This window comes from Mustela lutreola, chromosome 2, assembly GCF_030435805.1.
Source record: "Mustela lutreola isolate mMusLut2 chromosome 2, mMusLut2.pri, whole genome shotgun sequence".
Classification (NCBI taxonomy): Eukaryota; Metazoa; Chordata; class Mammalia; order Carnivora; family Mustelidae; genus Mustela; species Mustela lutreola.
Genome location: NC_081291.1, coordinates 211,704,023 through 211,720,527, shown reverse-complemented (window position 1 = coordinate 211,720,527; position 16,505 = coordinate 211,704,023). Strand labels below are relative to the sequence as shown.

Sequence of the window (16,505 nt, the reverse complement as noted above, 5' to 3'; positions counted from 1 at the left end):
AATCAAGAATTAGATGCTTAACTGACTGAGCAGCCCAGGCACCCCATTATGGTCTAATAATATACTGTTAATAGTTTCAAAGTAACAAAGCAAATATTGCTATTAAAACTAAGATTGTTGAATACAATTTAAGGGCTCTTTACATTTCTTCTCATCTTAAGATATTACACTTCTAGGGATATTACATTTCTAGGCACAGCCAAAATTCTGTATGTTTAGAGTCACTTGAAATAATTCTGTTATACTGCTCACCTGACATAATTCAGCTGTTCATTCTGTTATACTGCCCACCTGACATAATTCATTTTTTTCACATTGTTTTCAATTTTTAGACTTATTACTTTCAATTTAATTTTTAAAATTGTTTCATGATTCCAAAGTCAAAACTATAAAATGAGGTATGTTCTATCCCCTGTATCCTGTTCTCCTTGTCCTTATTGATTTTTGTTGTTGTTGTTGTTGTTCACATTTTCTATTTGTTTCCACTGTTTCTTTTAAAAACTTATAAGCAAATATGGGGAGCCTGGGTGGCTCAGTGGGTTAAAGCCTCTGCCATCGGCTCAGGTCATGGTCTCAGGGTCCTGGGATCGAGCCCCACATCAGGCTCTCTGCTCAGCAGGGATCCTGCTTCCCCCTCTTTCTCTCTCTGCCTACCTCTCTACCTACTTGGGAGCTCTGTCCGTCAAATAAATAAATAAAATCTTAAAAAAAAAAAAAAGCAAATATGGATAAATCCTTGTAAATCCCCATTTCTTATCCAAAATGGAGCATAATGCCTATTCTGCACTGATCTTTTTTTGCTTAGTAAATTTTGAATTTATCACCTGCTGTTTACTACCAAATTATAGTAATTTGGTATAGCATAACAAATTACTGTAAGCATAGTTCTTCAAGCAGTCTACTATTGGTAGGTATGTAGGTTGTTTCCAATATTTTACCCATACAAAAAAATGATGCAATGAATAGCTTTATGCGTATGTCATTTCTAATTTTTGTCACTACGTCGTTGGGAATCTCTGAGTCAAAAAGTTAATGCCTGTGAAATTTTGCCAGAAAGTGCCAAATCATCCTCCATGAGAGTCGTGCCATTTTGCTTCCCCCATGATGACATGATTAGTCATTCACACTATTAAGCAAGTACTTCTCCGATGAAAGTGGCACCACGAAAAAGGCTGTTTTCTACTTTCCAATGTACTTCCCTATCAAATCAGTGTTATCTAGATTCCATTGTTATCCAATTTAACTAGGCTTTTAAAAAATTGTGTTCAGAGGTAGAATGTACTGATTCATGGGTTGCATATAACACCCAATGCTCATTACATCAAGTGCTTTCCTTACTGCCCACCACCATTTACCCCTTCTCCCTACCCACCTCCCCTCCAAAAACCCTCAGTTTATTTCCTGGAGATCATCCTCTTTTATGGTTTGCCTCCCTCTCAATTTTCATCTTATTTTATTTTTCCTTCCCTTCCCCATGTTCATCTGTTTTGTTTCAATTTAATTCGGCTTTCTGAGGTAGCCCAGCATCCATTGCCATCCTTAACTCCTGTCTTTGTCCCCAGGGTTCAGACTTAGGGGATTCACCGATCCCCACCTTCTCTTCCTTCTTTCCAAACCACTGTTTACCGCTACAAAGTATAATCAAGTCATAATACAAAATACAGATTCACAGGACCCAACTAAAATTTTAACCTTGATTTTGTTCTAAAAGATAATTTGTTAGACTCTTGTTTATTCTACCACTTCTTTTTATCATTCCCTCAGACTGTTCTGGCTCTGATATTTAAGAGCTATGGGACCCTCGGCAAATAATTTCACCTCTGTGTTCCTTAGTGTCCTCACCTGCAGTGTGGGAACAATTTAGTAGGTACCTCCCAGGGATTTTGTGAAGATCAGAGGAAATAATGCATGCCAACCACTGAGAGGAGTGCCAGACGAACTGTGTTCAATAAATAAATATTTTTGTTATTATTATTGGTACCATTTTAATATTAGTAATAAGGAGCTTGTTAGAACAGACTGCTCAAATCTACGGAAACTCTATTGCTGTTCCAAATACAGCAGTAGGGATTTGTGTTCAGAAGTAAAAGTGTAATTATTAGAAATTAGAAAATTCATGGGCAGCTGGGTGGGTCAGTCAGTTAAGCACGTGACTCTTGGTTTCGGCTCAGGTCATGATCTTGGGGACATGAGATCAAGCCTCATGTCAGAGTCTGTGATCAGCAGGGAGTCTGCTTCAGCTTCTCTCTCCCTCTCCCTGCCCCTTCCCTTCTTTCTATTTCTCTCTCTCAAATAAATAAGTAAAATAAAAAAAAGAAAGATATTGAAAAATCCAGGCCTTCATTCTGACAAATGATAATTTTAGCTCTTTTTTTTTTTTTTTCTTCTAGCTCTACCTTTCTTCCTGCTCAATGTAACAGTGTTAGGAAGCATTTCTGCTTCCTTGCGTAAGGGAATAATCTGAGTTTTATAGGTTTTTGAAAATGTCTCAAAAGGTTTTAATATATTAATCCAGTGCTCAGACTGTGTATAGGAATAGTTCTATTTTTTGTCTATGCCATGAGATAGTGCCCAGCAAAGAAAAGATAAAAACAGCCTGTATCTCAAAAACATTTGGGCTACTTGCCTGGGACTAGTTAGAAGTAAGTATGGTTTTATTGGTGAAGAGCTGTCTCAGTTCTCTGTTAGAGAACCAGGAAGGCAGCTTGGTTCTTCAGGCTTCATATTAATACTTTGTTCCTCTGTGGGTTCATTAATCCAACTATTAGTGTTACTTCAAAGATAGAGTTTTTCATTGTTCATGAGTGGATTGGCTACTTGTGTGTCTCTATCTTATAGAGGTGATATTTTATTTTATTTTATTTTTATTTATACCATGGTTATCATCATGCCATTGTTCCCTACCCTTCTGCAAACTATTTTCATGAATCTCAAGTCTCTGAATTTCATCCACCCCATTTTCAACCCAAACTAGTGAATTTTCTCCCTAATGGCTCAGGGTGCTCTTATATATTAACACAATTTTGGTCTTCATTTCCCCCCTCTGCCCCTACTCATAAGTTTCTTTGAGATTGCGACTGTACCTTTTAATCTTGATACTCTCAACAGTGACTAGGAAAGTACTTTGTGCACAAAGAAGGCTGAATCAGTATTTGTTTTCTGTATCAATAAATACATTTTTTTTTAAAGATTTTATTTATTTATTTGAGAGAGAGACAGTGAGAGAGAACATGAGTGAGGAGAAGGTCAGAGGGAGAAGCGGACTTCCCATGGAGCTGGGAGTCCGATGTGGGACTCGATCCTGAGACTCCAGGATCATGACCCGAGCCGAATGCAGTCGTCCAACCAACTGAGCCACCCAGGCGCCCAATAAATACATTTAATTGTTATTTTTCTTTTGAATCATAAGACCCAATGATTCTTTAGAATAAGTCTCTACTTATGCATTGCTGGTTTGGGAGTTGTCTCCAGATTTTTTTTGTCAAACTTCAATTTTATGGAGGGTGTCAGGCTCAGTGTAAGAAAATTCTTACAGGTTTTATAAGAGTTGTGCGCCCTGACGAGAGTGTTCTATCTATTCCTGTATGAAAGAATGCAGTGTCACAAGACCAATCACTGCAAGGTGGTATAGGGCCCACTGTTTACTGTTGGGGTTAATGTCGAGCATGAAATCAGCCATATTACCTGGCCTGCTTTTAAAAGGGAACATGGAGACCTTTGAGGGCAGGGAAAGTTTTGGAGGATGGTGTAGGCCTTTGGAATGCCAAGGCCTGCGTGACCACTCAGTGGTTGGAATACTGAGGGAAGCTGCCTTCCCCGAAGCTTTCTTAGCCCAAACTTCTGCTCTGTGATCTAAGAGATGTATGCATTGTCCCCTAGGCTATGTTTAGCTGAACTCGTAGAACACACAGATTAGCACCTATCTTTTCCCTAAACAGATCGTCCTAGTTCCAGTAAGACCCCTTGTCACACGTCATGTGCTTGAGAAACAGTGACAAGGATTTGTGATTATCCTGAAGGACCAGTAAAAGCGGGAGCAAAGAAGAGCAAAAGGTCTTTGTCTCTGAGCGTCGACCCCCCCCAACCCGTCTCCTCTCTTTCACAGCAAAGTTTGGAGTAATTTTCATCCATCAGGACAAGGATTGCTGGCCATTCCCACAGTTTACAACAGTTAGGAACCCTGATCATCTGTTGCTTTTTAAAAAATTTTATTTTTAAAGTAATCTCTATGCCCAAAGTGGGGCTCAAACTCATGACCCCGAGATCAAGTCACATGCTCTACCGACTGAACCAGCCAGGGACCCTTTCGTTGTTCTTGTTTTTAATTAATTTGTTTTTCCTCTTGGGAAACTGGGGAAAGTGGATATTCTTAGACTAAATGAGCCAACAGGTATCTTTCAGTTCCTGTCTAAAGCCCATGCTATGCTGTTCACTCACTGAGGAAGGAAGAAAAACAGCAGGGATAGCAAAAGGCAACATCCGGGTAATTGTTCTAGGACAGTCTCTGCTCTGACAGGTAGACTAGGGACTCAGAAACATAGCTGAGTTAAATTAAAGGTATTTAATGAGGATTTATGGATTGCTTTTGGGGAACTAACATTTCCTGGCACTACAGTCTATATGATATGAATGAAGATACTGGGACAGGGGGATCAAGGCTGGTTCAAAGTTAGATGAGTTGTGTGTGCAGCGAGTCGCCTGGGGGCTGCCTGATGTCTGGGCTCCTCTGAGTAGGGTCTGTGGTGATGGCTCTGCGGAGGGCAGTGGGCATTATGACAGTCTCTTAGAGGGTTCAACGTTGGCATCACTTGTTTAGCGGCTATCAAAATGCTACAATACTGATAATATTCAGAATCATTTTTCTTTACTAGTCAATTAACACCAGTTTATTAATGTATTTTAAAAATTACTATTGGGCCCATTCGTGGGCAAGGCGCTCTCTGTGATACCAGTGTCTCAAAGCTTAACATGTGCAGCACTTTTCTTATGTTCCTTTATCCACCATTGATCACTTGATCTGTTGTTCCTTTTCTCAGTTCTCTTGGGTCCCTTCTCTTCAGGCTCCTTCTAGTTCTTTAAGAATCAGCTCACTTGTATCCTACTCCAGGAAGACTTCCAAGATTTCCACAGTCTTATTTAGTGCCCCTCCTCCCACTCCTTTTCACATCGGCTTTCCCTCTCTCTCCTTCTCCTCTCTGTCTCTTAGGGCTTTCCCAAGGTTCATTCTCAGCCCCTCTTTCTATTTTCTTATGGATATTCTTGTGGACATCATATGGCTTAAAGTTTTGTTTCAAGGAGGAGGAAAACTCAATATACAGTTTTCATACGGTCTTATTACGTACCGTAGTGTGAGGGTTTGGCAATGCCATTAAATATTCTTCATAAATACAATTTGTAGTGGCTGCATAGCAGGAACTATTATGATAAATCCCTGCCAGAATTTAGCTCCAAGAAACATGTCTATAAATGGATTTTGGGGGGAGGCAGTATAATATAGTAAAAGTTATTCTGGAAGGGGTTTTGTATCAAAACGACAGACTACACACAGATGTCTATCTCCCACTGCTCCATATCCCTAGAAATGACAGAAAATATTTTTTTTTTAGAGAAAGTGTGTGTGTGTGTGTGTGTGTGCGCGCGTGCACCAGGGAGAGTCAGAGGGAGAGGGGGAGAGAATCTTAAGTGGACTCCATACTCAGCACAGAGCCCGACCCAGGGCTCAATCTCATAACTCTGAGATCTTGACCTGACCCAAATTCAAGAGTTAGACGTTTAAGGAATGGAGCCATCTGGGTGTCCTGAAAAGATATATATATATATTTTTTAAAGAAAAGGACAAATCCTAACAATCCTAGAAAAATAAAGAGATTGCCCTCAGAGGAGAGGAGAAATATGGAATTCTTTAAAGAGAGAAAGCGGTCAGGCTTGGCTCTGTGCTGGACCACTGAGGCAGGTGGGAGCCATTTTGATCACCTGGTGCCAGGGTGAGGATGAGGAGCCCAGGTGCTTAGGAGCAGATGGTTGAGCTGGGCTGTGCCCTTTCTTCCCCATGCCAGGCAGGGTGCAGAGGAGTAACTCACCCCAAGGGTGAAGCAGTGAGTAGAGGGCAAAAAGATAATGCCTTTTGGTGGCTGGTTATGGCCGTTATGGCAGAGATGGAGAAATGTGAACCGATTTACGTACATTTCAGAGCCTATTGGGTCAGCAGCAGATTGGATCTGTGTGTGGTGCGCGTGCGCACGCGTGAGTGCGTGCACGTGTGTGTGTGTGTGTGTGTGTGTGTAGGAAGTGTGTATCTTTTGTAATATAACCACGAAGTGCTGGCCTGTAACCGTCATTACATGACATCATAGCTTCTTCATTCTATTCATCATATTTTGTACATTTGTCATATTCTATCCATTCTATTCTATGCAGGTTTATTCTATGGGAGAAGTAGTTCTCAAAAGTGTGAATATCAAGAGACAGTGGTCATGGTGGCCATCTTAGGTCTGCCCACCATAGTAGGTAAGGTACAGAAAAGGAACCAATTATTTTTCCAAGAAATTAGTTGGATTCAAGTCTGTAATGGATAAGAACAAAGACTTTCTGATTTTAGGCTCAAATCAACATGCACAATGCAAAATAGGTATGTCATGTCCTTTCCTGGATCTCACATTCTTCGTATATAAAATGCAGGAGTTGGACTGGGTGTCTGGGGGTGACTCAGTGGGTCAAGCGTCTGCCTTCGGCTCAGGTCATGATCCTGAAGTCCCAGGACGGAGCCCCATGTTGGGTTTCCTGCTCAGCAGAGTCTGCTTCTCCCTCTCCCTCTACTCCTTCTCTCTCATACTCCTTCTCTCTCTCTCAAATAAATAAATAAAGCTTAAAAAATTTTTTTAAGAATGCAGGAGTTGGACCAATGTTTCTAGCATTCAGATTTCTTGCATTATATATATAGAAAACCCAACACAGAAATACTGCTCAATCCTTCTACTGTGTGAGCTATCTTTTCTCATCATTTTTCTTCTCTGCCTCGATAATCATTTGTGAAGGATAGTCTACATTTATTAGTTCTTTTTAAAATTAGTGCTGTCAGGCGGTGCTTGGGTGGCTCGGTCAGTTAAACCTCCAACTTCTGGTTTCGGCTTAGGTCAGGATCTCAAGGTCCTGGGATTGAGCTCGCTCCATATGGGGCTCTGCACTGAGCGTGGAGTCTGCTTGAAGCGTCTCTCTCTTTCTCTGCCTCTGCTCCTCCACACCTTCACACACCTGTTCCTGCTCTAAAAAAAAATAAAATGGGTGTTGCCATTCTTGATCAATTAGAGTGCAGATTCTCTTCCTCTCTTTTCCTGTGTGTTTTTCCTCAAAGGCCATTAACAACCTTTTTTGCCAAATTCAGTGAAGGGGTCTCAGTCCTTATCCTCCTTGAGTATTGTGACATCAGGAGCCATTGACTTCTCCCAGAACAAACTTTCCCACTTGTATGGTGCCTCTTCGCTCTGTGGCTGTGGCTCCCCTGCTACTCTCTGGGCCTTGCTCACTGACATCTTCCAGTCCCCTTGCTCCCCATCCCCCTGGAAACAAGTGTTCCCCTGGTTCTATTCTCAGTCTTTTTCTTTTATCTGGTGGGTCCTATTCACCAATGATGTTCAAACTATTATCTTCAGGAAGACGAAGGCCCAGTTGTCCCATCGAGCTTTTCTTCTAAGCTGTCCTGTTGATTTTCAACGTGTAATTACAGGCAGACCTCACTCTGTTGCACTCCACAGACGTTGTGTTTTTTTATACATGGGAGGTTGGTGGCAGCCTTGCATTAAGCGAATCTATCAGCTCCCACTTTCCAACAGCATTTTCTCAGTTTGTGTCCCTGTGCCACATTTTGTTAATTCTCACAATATTTCAAACTTGTTCATTAACATTATATTTGTTATGATGATCTGTGATCTGTGATTACAACTTGCAGAAAGCTCAGATGATGATTAGCATTTTTTAGCAATAAAATATTTTTTAATTAAGGTGTGTACATAATTTTTGTAGGCAAAATCCTATTTAACACTTAATGGACTATGGTATAGTATAAACAATTTTTAAATGCACTGTGAAACCAAAAAATTCATTGAACCCACCTTACTAGAATATTCTCTCTATTGTTGTACTCTGGAACTGAACCTGCACTATTCTCTGAGATATGCCTCTACAACCTCCTTGGCACAAGTGACCCCTCAAAACTAGCATTCTCCTCCTGATTTCCCTATTGCCATTACTCGAAGTGCATTTGCCCTGCTCCAGGTGTGAGCCTTTGGTTTCCTTTCTTTCCTTCATGGTGACATCTTATTCATTGCTAAATAAGTCCTACACAGTTCTCCTCTACAATGTCAATCAAATTAGTCTTCTTATCCCCATTTTTATTGCCACCAGCTTAATTCTCAATTATTTTTCGAATTAAACAATTCAACAGAATACTAATACATGTCCCTCCCTCCATAGCTCTCTCTCGCAACCTGTCATTCACAAGAAGGCAGCCCTAATCACATCATTTCCTCAATTAAATCATTTAGTAATTGCACTTTATCTTTCTCCACACCTGCCATGCACGTAAGGTGATCCCTTCTCTAACTCTGGCACTCATTGCCAGAATTTTCTCCTTAACGTCCCTGCTTAGTACAGTCCTCCATCTGAATGGATCAGCTCACCCATCCCCAAACAAACCCAGACACTCCTGCTCTAACTTTGATATCCCATCTTCATAAATACCTTTAGGCTTCTGCCTGGTGGTATCAGACTCAGTCCAACAACCATCTCATTCATTCCTTCATTCAGGAGATTAACACATGCTAATGAGTTCCAACTATGTGTTAGTCAGGCACAGATAAGACAAAGTGCCTACCATCTGGGAGGGCATTCGAGTGAGAAAGACACACAGTGAGGAAGAAGACCACCGTGGCTGATCACAGGACCAGAGGAGGATAACATAAAGTGAGGTTGGAAGGTTGGCAAGAAATAGACCACGTAAGAAGTTTGAATTTGGGGCACTTATGTGGCTTAGTCGGTTAAGCATCTGTCTTCGGTTCAGCTCATGATCCCGGAGTCCTGGGATGGAGTCCTGCATTGGGCTCCCTGCTCAGCAAGCAGGCAGACTGCTTCTCCCACTCCCCCTGCTTGTACTCTCCTCTTTCTGCCAAATAAATAAATAAAATCTTAAAAAAAAAAAGTTTAAGTTTTTTTTTTTTTTCCCTAAGAGCAACAGGAAATTACTGAAAGCTTGAACGTGGAAGGAGAGGGAACATGGGATGATAGGAACCAGTGAGGATACTATGGCAAGAATCCTGGGTAGAGGTGATGGCAGGTTGACTAGGCGACAGAAGTTGAGAAAGGAGAAGTGGGAATGAATTTGGGTTGTATTTTGGAGAAGAAGCTGGAAGGCTGGATGAAAGAATTATAATGAAGAAAGAAATTAAGTTTTTGTTCTGAGGAATTAGATGACAATGTTATTTTTTGAGATAGGAAAGACCATGAAAGGAATAGATATGTAGCGGAAAATTAGGAGCTCATCTTTTGACATGTTAAAATCATTTGTACATGAATGTTCATGGCAACATAGTAGCCAAATACTGGAAACAACCTAAATGTCTTGTCAACTGATGAATGAATAAACAAAATGCGGTCTACCCCTACAAGGGAATGCTATTTGGCCATAAATGGAAATGAAATTCCAATTCAGGCTGTAACATGGAAACCTGAAAACACGCAAAGAGAAAGAAGTCAGACACAGAAGGCTACATAGTATATGATTAAATTTATGTGACTTGCCCAGAATAGGTAAATCCTAGAGACAGAACTTAGGTTAGTGGTTGTGCATGGGGAGTGACTTTTAATGGTTATGAGATTTCTGTTTGGCATGATGGGGTGATGAAATGTTCTGAAATTGGATAGTCATGAAATGGAAAGGTTGCACAACTCTGTGAATATAAAAATCACTGAATTACACACTTTAAAAGGGTGAATTTTATCATGTGAATTACATCTGAAAAGAGATATTAGTTAAGACAATTTTTTGACCGGTTGTTCTGGTCTAGGTTTTCCAAAAAGCAGTTTCAGATAAAGGGTTTCTGTATTACTTCTTTCTCAGGGAACAGGGGTAAGGGGCAAGAGGATGAAGCAGAGAAGAGTGGACAGCACCAGTCAGGATGCTCACTGAGCTGACTTCAGCTAAATACAACTCTGTGCTTGATTCTATGGGACTATTCACCAAGAAGATGCCTAACTGTTCAGGACAGTCCATCTGCAGAGCAGATGGGAAGCCTATATACCCTGACTCCCATCTCTCCTGCTCAAAGAGGAGCACTGACTCCCCTACACTTCCAGATTATAGGTGCGTGGGCATCACATAGGCTGGTCCGTATCTTTCCTAGGTGTTAAACATAAAGTCCGTGATGGGAAGTAGGAGGTGCCTGGTGACGGAATGAGACAAGCATCATCGTTTTATACCAGCTTAATGTGGGTTGGAACCTATACAAAGCTGATTCCTGCAGGAGCAGAAAGTCTATGAGCATCCGTGTCTGATTAAGATAGTCATTAAATATCCGAGTGACTAGGTCTCATAGGTGTCTTCTTCCACATTTCTTCCTCATAGATACTACTGTGTTGATTCATTTTCTCTTTGCTTAAAATTGAATATACTAAAATAAGTAAAATGAAATTTGGTATAAGACCTCATTTCTTTTTTTCACATATCAATCAGCGTTGAGGGATTTTTGTTGTAAAACTAACATTTATGGCAACCGTGCCCTAAATTAGATTACAAAGTGACCAGGAAGACATGGAGGAAAGGAAAGGAAGAAAAAAATTAAAAGTATCAAGTCATCCATAACCCCATTCAGATTGATGGTGAATGAATTTCACTGAAAGCTGTGTATTTAAAATTGCCTAGTATCAGAAACACTTTAAATTATACTGCCTTATAACCAAAATAAAATAGTGAACTATGCTATTTTAATTATGTGATACTAAAGTTATGTCAGTCTTAAAAAGCCCCTTTCTATTTCTGTGTTCATCTTATTTTCTAAATTGTGGGAGATGTGTTTAAAAACATTAAAATATGTTTTACAAATTTTTTAGTGTGTGGAAGAAATAGAAACTGCGAAAGTCATTAACGCTGTCCTGAGTATCTTGGATTTCCTGCTTCCGGTAGGTAGCATTGTTCTCCAGGAACCCAGGAGCGGGCTGGGGTTGTGGAGCTTCCTAGAATGGGAAGAATGTGAAGACAACCATGACGTCTGGTGGAAGTCTTTGGGAACTGACACGTGGTTTGCCACTTTCCTGTCCCCAATCAGCAATATTTTAGATTATGAAGGCTCTGTCAGCTCACGGCTGTGAATGAGAATGATGTCTATCCAAGATGCCCACCAACCGGATGTGCACTGTGGGCATGAAATAAGCCTCTGATCTTAATAAGCATTGACATTTGGGGTGGTTTGTTACAGCAGCAAAACTAGCCTTTCTTTATTGATGTGTTCTGCAAGAAAATAACACAGTGATCTCAGGCACTTTATAAGCTGAAGCCCTTTCAAGTATTAATGACATATCAAAGGCAGTTCAGCAAAGTAGTTAAAAGCATGGCTTTGGAGCTTGATTCTGCTTATTAGCCATGTGACAGTGAACAATTTATTTAAACTCTCTGGCCTCAGTGTTCTTATGAAATATCACAATACCCACATCATAAGATCACTGTAAAAATTAAATGAATTGATGTTTGCTAAGTGCTTAGAAAAGTGCATCGTAAGTCCTGTCACTATGTACAGTGATAAAACATATAAATTAAATTGTACGTGTGAAGTGTTCAGAACAGAACCTAGCACAGAGTAAGCCCTCCATGAATATTGATTATTACTAACATTTAGAATAAAAACAATAATGACCAAATGCTTGGCTTGGAATTTTTCTCGGGGGAAAACAAGCCAAAGGGGAAGGGGTGGGAACCAGTTCATGGTTCAGCTCTGGTGGGTTTTTCCTCTGGGGGGATGCCTGGATATGCTGCTGTTACTTCCCTTTCTATTCAGGTATGTTCTGAGAAAAGAAACAGAACACAGGGGAAAGGAAAAGACAAACGAAGGCTTTTTCTTTAATTATCTCTGCCACCCAGAGCAGAAGGAAACAGGGCACCGGTGACCGGCACCGAACACGCCTGTCCACGGGAGATAAGCAGCTCTGGGTGATTTCACAGAGCCAAGCAAAGACAAATTCCTTGAAATCTCATGAAAGACTGGATCAGAATTTATCAGGAAGATGTATTCATGAGAATCACCTGAGTTTCTTATGAAAAAAATTGATTTCTAGAATCTCACGGGGAGAATAGGAAAGGATTGCTCTAGAAATCCAAATTTCAAACAAGATCTTCCAACATTTTTTTTTTTTTTTTTTGCCTACTGATTATTTCAGAACCCCGGGCCATGTGGGTCCTGAGGCGCCTTCGGAGTACCTGAAGTACCACTGCCACCAGGTGGCAGTAGATCCAAATTACAGGTTCTAAAGGCATGGGAGGGAGAGTCAGCAGTTCACTTTTTCCAGCAAGCACCCAACTGTCTCGTTAAAATGAAAGCAGTCACCTCACAGACATAGTTTAAGTTTTCTGGACTAGCTGATGTAGAGTTTATATAATTTGGACCCTTGAAGGCACAGCTTTGCATCATTTTAAGTCATTCCTTTTGTTAAAAACTTAATTTGAAAATAGACCTTATCTCTTGAGTCTCTTCAACTATAAAATCTCACAACATGTAATCATTTTGTAGAGTAAAAGAAACCATGGAAAAATGAGCTGTAAAAAGTTCTTCTTTTTTTAAGTTTTAAATTCTAGTTCGTCAACATACAGTATAATATTAGTTTCAGGTGTACAATACAGTGATTCAACACTTCCATATAAACCCAGCGCTTGTCACAAGTGCCCTTCTTAATCCCCATCACCAATTTCTTCCATCACCCCCGCCCCCCCCCACTCCCCACTGGTAGCCATCCGTTTGTTTTCTGTAGTTAGGAAGCTGTTTTTTGTTTGCCTCTCTTCCCCCCGCCCCCCCCCCCTTTTTTTTTAACTGTTTTGTTTCTTAAATTCCACATATAAATGAGATCATACGGCGTTTGTGTTTGATGACTTATTTTGCTTAGCATTATACCCTCTAGCTCCATCCACATTGTTGCATGTAAAAATTTCTTCTATCAAAGAAATTGAGGGGCACCTGGGTGGCTCAGTGGGTTAAGCCTCTGCCTTCTGCTCAAGTCATGATCTCAGGGTCCTGGGATGGAGCCCCACATCTGGCTCTCTGCTCAGCAGGGAGCCTGCTTCCTCCTCTATACTCTGCCTGCCTCTCTGCCTACTTGTGATCTCTGTCAAATAAATAAATAAAATATTTAAAAAAAAGAAATTGAGAAAAGCGACATCTTAACAGAGAGAGAGAGAGATGTCTGGCTGAAATAATTAATTTTGCCTATTGGACTCTATGATCATCCATTAAGGAGAGAATAAGTAAAAAGAGTTGATATCTATGACGTTTTCTTTTTTTACTTTCAGAAAATCCAGACCCTTCTTCTATCACAAAACAAGACTATTTCTTAAACTTTTGAATTGGAATAGACAGCTTTGCCAAGCTCAGATTCTTTCTGAGAAATGGTCACGCAGGGCAAAATGTGAGCAGAAAAAAGTGTTGCATCCTTAAATATAACTGCCATTTCCTAATGGATCACAGCATCCAAGCTTGTTTTACTAGGAGTCAGTAAGAAGCCAGCACGGTACAATGTGACTTTGAAATTAAGGATCATTCCACTCACCCCCAGCATAGCAACTCCACAAGTCAGCTTGGCAGTCAGTGTTCAAGATGATTTACAACAAAGAATGTATGCTCTTCATGGGGGGAAAAAATGCATTAACAAGGAAGATGCTCATAAATGAAATCCACGAAAATTACCAGTAGATGATCCACAGCCAGTGACCTAAAAAAAAAAAAAAAATTCTATTATTTGGTGTTTCTGCAGCCTCTATAATAAAACTTACTCCGATGGATATATGTAGCAATGTTTTAAAAACGAAAAACTAAAAAAGAAAAAACTCTTGAGGTGAAATTCACATAGAATAAAATGAACTACCATAAAGTGAACAACGCTGGGGTGTTTACTACATTACATTTATAGCGTTTTGCCATCACCCCCTCTAGTTCCAAGTAATTTTCTTTGCTCCAAAAGAAACTTCACAACCACGAGCAGGCGGTTTACCCACGTTTTTGAACAGCACAGGGAGAGAATTTCAAGACTGTGTAAAAGAGTTCACATTGCTGCCAAAGCTTTTTTAGTCTAGCTCTGTCTTGGGAGGAGTATATCATCAGAGGGTTTAAAGAGTCTCACATGATGCAATCCAAGGGTAGTTAAACGATGGGGCACTGATGAAAAGAATTCAATTGTCTCTTAAGGATGGCCTTGGCTTTGAAGACGCAGCACATTCCTTTGCAAATAGAAAAGCCAACAAAAATGTAGGCTATGAGTCTGTGGGTTCCTTTACGCGCATTTTATTACCAAATAAGAGACTTATTTATGCAAATGAATGGAAAGATATTTAGACAACTGTGTCATGCCCATCAGCTGGAGGTATAAAAAGCCTTCTGCAGGAGGCCACCAGCATTCACACTTGGGTAACTCGCTCTTCCCCATCCATCCCATTCCTCCTCAACTCCTGCCACCATGACTCGTTTCTTCTGCTGCGGAAGCTACTTCCCCGGCTATCCTTGCTATGGAACCAACTTCCACAGGACCTTCAGAGCCACCCCCTTGAACTGCGTCATTCCCCTGGGCTCTCCCCTGAACTATGGTTATGGATGCAATGGCTACGGCTCCCTGGGCTACAGCTTTGGCGGTAGCAACATGTACAACAGGGGCTGTTGCTATGGCGGCAGCTTCTGCAGGCCATGGGGCTCAAACTCTGGCTTCGGCTACAGTACTTACTGAAGGACCCGTGGCTCCAGGCAGTGCAGAACTCCCCATCGATTCTCTGTGTGCGAACCAATCTGAGGAGCAACGACTGTCTTCCTGTCTCCAGATGCATGTGGGAGCTACATCTTCCATCTTCTTCCTGACTTCTTACTGAGTTCCCGGCCTTTGACGATGCCGAACAAGCCATCCAGGCATCCAGTACTGAACTGATACTCACCTACAGCCAAGGAGAACAAGATGTATTTCTCCGACATACCTTAATTTTAGCTGTGAAGCAAGTAGATTGCCTCTTCTAGCTGCTCTGCTCCTGTGTTACTAAGTTCTGCGTCGACATCAATGTATTACAATTGGGTGTGGGTAGAAAGGGGTTTTGCTGTCAGTCTCTTAATAAATCTATTTCATTCAGCACACATGTTTTTGTTCCTGTTATTTATTTTACCCTGCTTTTATGCTTTTGAATTCATCATCCAGTTTCAACCTATAGTGGCTGACTTTAGCCAAAACTTAATTTTCAGTTCAGACTGTACACCAGGATACGGCGATGTCTCATTATTTTGTCCCTTAATGTTGAGATTTCAATTTTTAAAAAGGTCTTAAAAGGGTTCTAAATTAAATCCAAAATACACTGCCACTGTCCGTATTTTTCTATGCTGACTATAAGTAGGAACATTTCTTAGCTGTTGAATGCTCAAAAAATTTCTTTCCTTCTTTCATTAGTGACACCGTCTCATTGAGTTTCTTTCCCCTTTTCCCTGTTGTTTACAGAACTCAGCTCTAGAGAAGTTTGAACCCTGCAGTCTGCTGCTGAAAGAATTTCAGCTAAATGGACTTAGTTATGAATCTTTGTTTTTAGGAGTTCTAAGATTTGGTGTATAAAGGGAAGCCAACAGCTAAAAATCATATAATATTTTTTCCTTTTTGATAGATGAGTTTTATTTTTCCCATCCACTTCGCTTCACTTCTGATTTTATATATATATATATATATATATATATATATATATATACACAGCTGTATTAAAAATGAAGCATTTATTCTTTAGAATGATAGTTGCCATCAAAAGCCCTTGAAATGATATGTGGTCTATACTTAGAAAATGCTTCTTGTCTTACCTCCTGAAAAATCTCTGCTTTATTGAAGCAAAATACTTTGTTTGAATGAAAGATTATTCATTCACATATCAAGTATTTTTGGCACCCCCAGCCTCTCTCAGAGAAGGTGCTCAATAGTTGTTCATTGACTTGTTAAATCTCTGCTTCATAGGTGCAAAATACTGTATAATCCAATACAACGTTCACTCATATATGCATGAAATACTACTGGGCTCTGGCCACTGTGTTACGAGTTTTGGGGACTATGAAAACCACCTAAGATAGAGACTGGCCTGAGAAACTGACTGTTTTCAAGAGGCTCACTCAATAGACATTTGCCAAGTAGACACAATACCAACGATTGTCCTAAGACTTGGGGGACATAGAGACAAATAAAACATAATCCTTGCCCTGAAGACTTAAATATACTTTATTCAATGTATAAAGGAAATAAAGGAAACT

The 16,505-nt window shown here is 40.4% G+C and overlaps 1 protein-coding gene across 1 annotated transcript; it reads left to right on the top strand.

The window, feature by feature from the left end:
- The first annotated feature begins 14,703 nt into the window (after positions 1–14,703).
- LOC131825993 (keratin-associated protein 7-1) lies at positions 14,704–14,967 on the top strand. Its single transcript, XM_059165294.1, has one exon. The coding sequence runs from the start codon at positions 14,704–14,706 to the stop codon at positions 14,965–14,967; it is 264 nt and encodes an 87-aa protein (XP_059021277.1).
- Positions 14,968–16,505: the final 1,538 nt, after the last annotated feature.

Bases quoted from the DNA above. Each gene is read 5' to 3' on its own strand.
- LOC131825993 (XM_059165294.1), top strand. From the start codon at position 14,704: ATGACTCGTTTCTTCTGCTGCGGAAGCTACTTCCCCGGCTATCCTTGC.